This window comes from Otolemur garnettii, unplaced genomic scaffold (genome assembly GCF_000181295.1).
Source record: "Otolemur garnettii isolate 467f Iridium unplaced genomic scaffold, OtoGar3 scaffold00091, whole genome shotgun sequence".
Taxonomy (NCBI): domain Eukaryota; kingdom Metazoa; phylum Chordata; class Mammalia; order Primates; family Galagidae; genus Otolemur; species Otolemur garnettii.
The window spans coordinates 4,935,502-4,936,199 of record NW_003852486.1 but is presented as its reverse complement, the minus strand read 5'-3'; the positions used below and the strand labels follow the sequence as shown (position 1 = coordinate 4,936,199).

The following is a 698-nucleotide window of genomic DNA, read 5'->3' as shown; positions in this document are numbered from 1 at the left end:
AAAAAAAAAAAAAAAAGAAATACTAGGCAGGAGGAAGCCTCAGTTCCCCCTCCTCACTCACCTGATGCCCAGGACACTGCCTGAAGTAGAAGCAATGCTGTGAAGCTGGCAGCCATGACGCCTTCCCTACCCAGGTGCTTGGGACATTCCTGAGAACAAAATAAGTGGCTGAAAGGCAGGCCCCTGCCACCCCTCAGCTACTCTCCCTGGGAAGGGCTTGGCTGCCTGTGGGTACCCATGGCATTGTCTCCCACCTTTATTCAGGAGGGGTCAAGGCCCACAGACACCTGTGTGCAGCCCTCCCTGCAACCCCTCTGCTGGACAGCCCTGCCTGCCTCAAACCAGAACTCTCCTCACCCCTCCTCCGACACACTTGGACCTTAACCTCTCCCTACCTCCCTCCATGTTTGCCTTGCTCAAAGAGCCATGATGGCCTGGGCTCAAAGAATTCTGTCATTTGTTGAATTCCAAGCCTGGATGGCCAAGATTCCTGGAGCAGTGTGACAAGGCAGATTGGGACTGCTGGCCCACTTACCTCTCTGGAAGGACTTGAAAACATCATCCCAGGGTCACCAGATGAGGAGAAGACTGCAGGGGATCCAGAGTCTCTGAGGGATAGAGGATCTACTAAATAAAAACAAGGATACAGGTACCTACCCAGGTTACAGGCAGCAGGTTAGCCTTGAGGGTTAATTCCG

At 53.3% G+C, this 698-nt stretch overlaps 1 protein-coding gene across 3 annotated transcripts in view; it reads right to left on the bottom strand.

Moving 5' to 3' along the window:
* GBA (glucosylceramidase beta) overlaps positions 1-698 on the bottom strand; it is a 5,157-nt gene extending 4,459 nt beyond the window's left edge. Inside the window, exons 1-2 of one of the 3 annotated variants that reach the window (XM_012808589.2) lie at positions 536-698; positions 62-149 (exon numbers count right to left, since the gene is read on the bottom strand). In XM_012808589.2, the coding sequence (XP_012664043.1) occupies positions 62-149; positions 536-562 (115 nt within the window). In that variant the 5' untranslated portion in view covers positions 563-698. Of the gene's footprint in view, positions 1-61; positions 150-254; positions 323-535 lie in introns of those variants that run through there. The other 2 variants (XM_023516398.1, XM_023516399.1) reach the window with 2 other exon arrangements.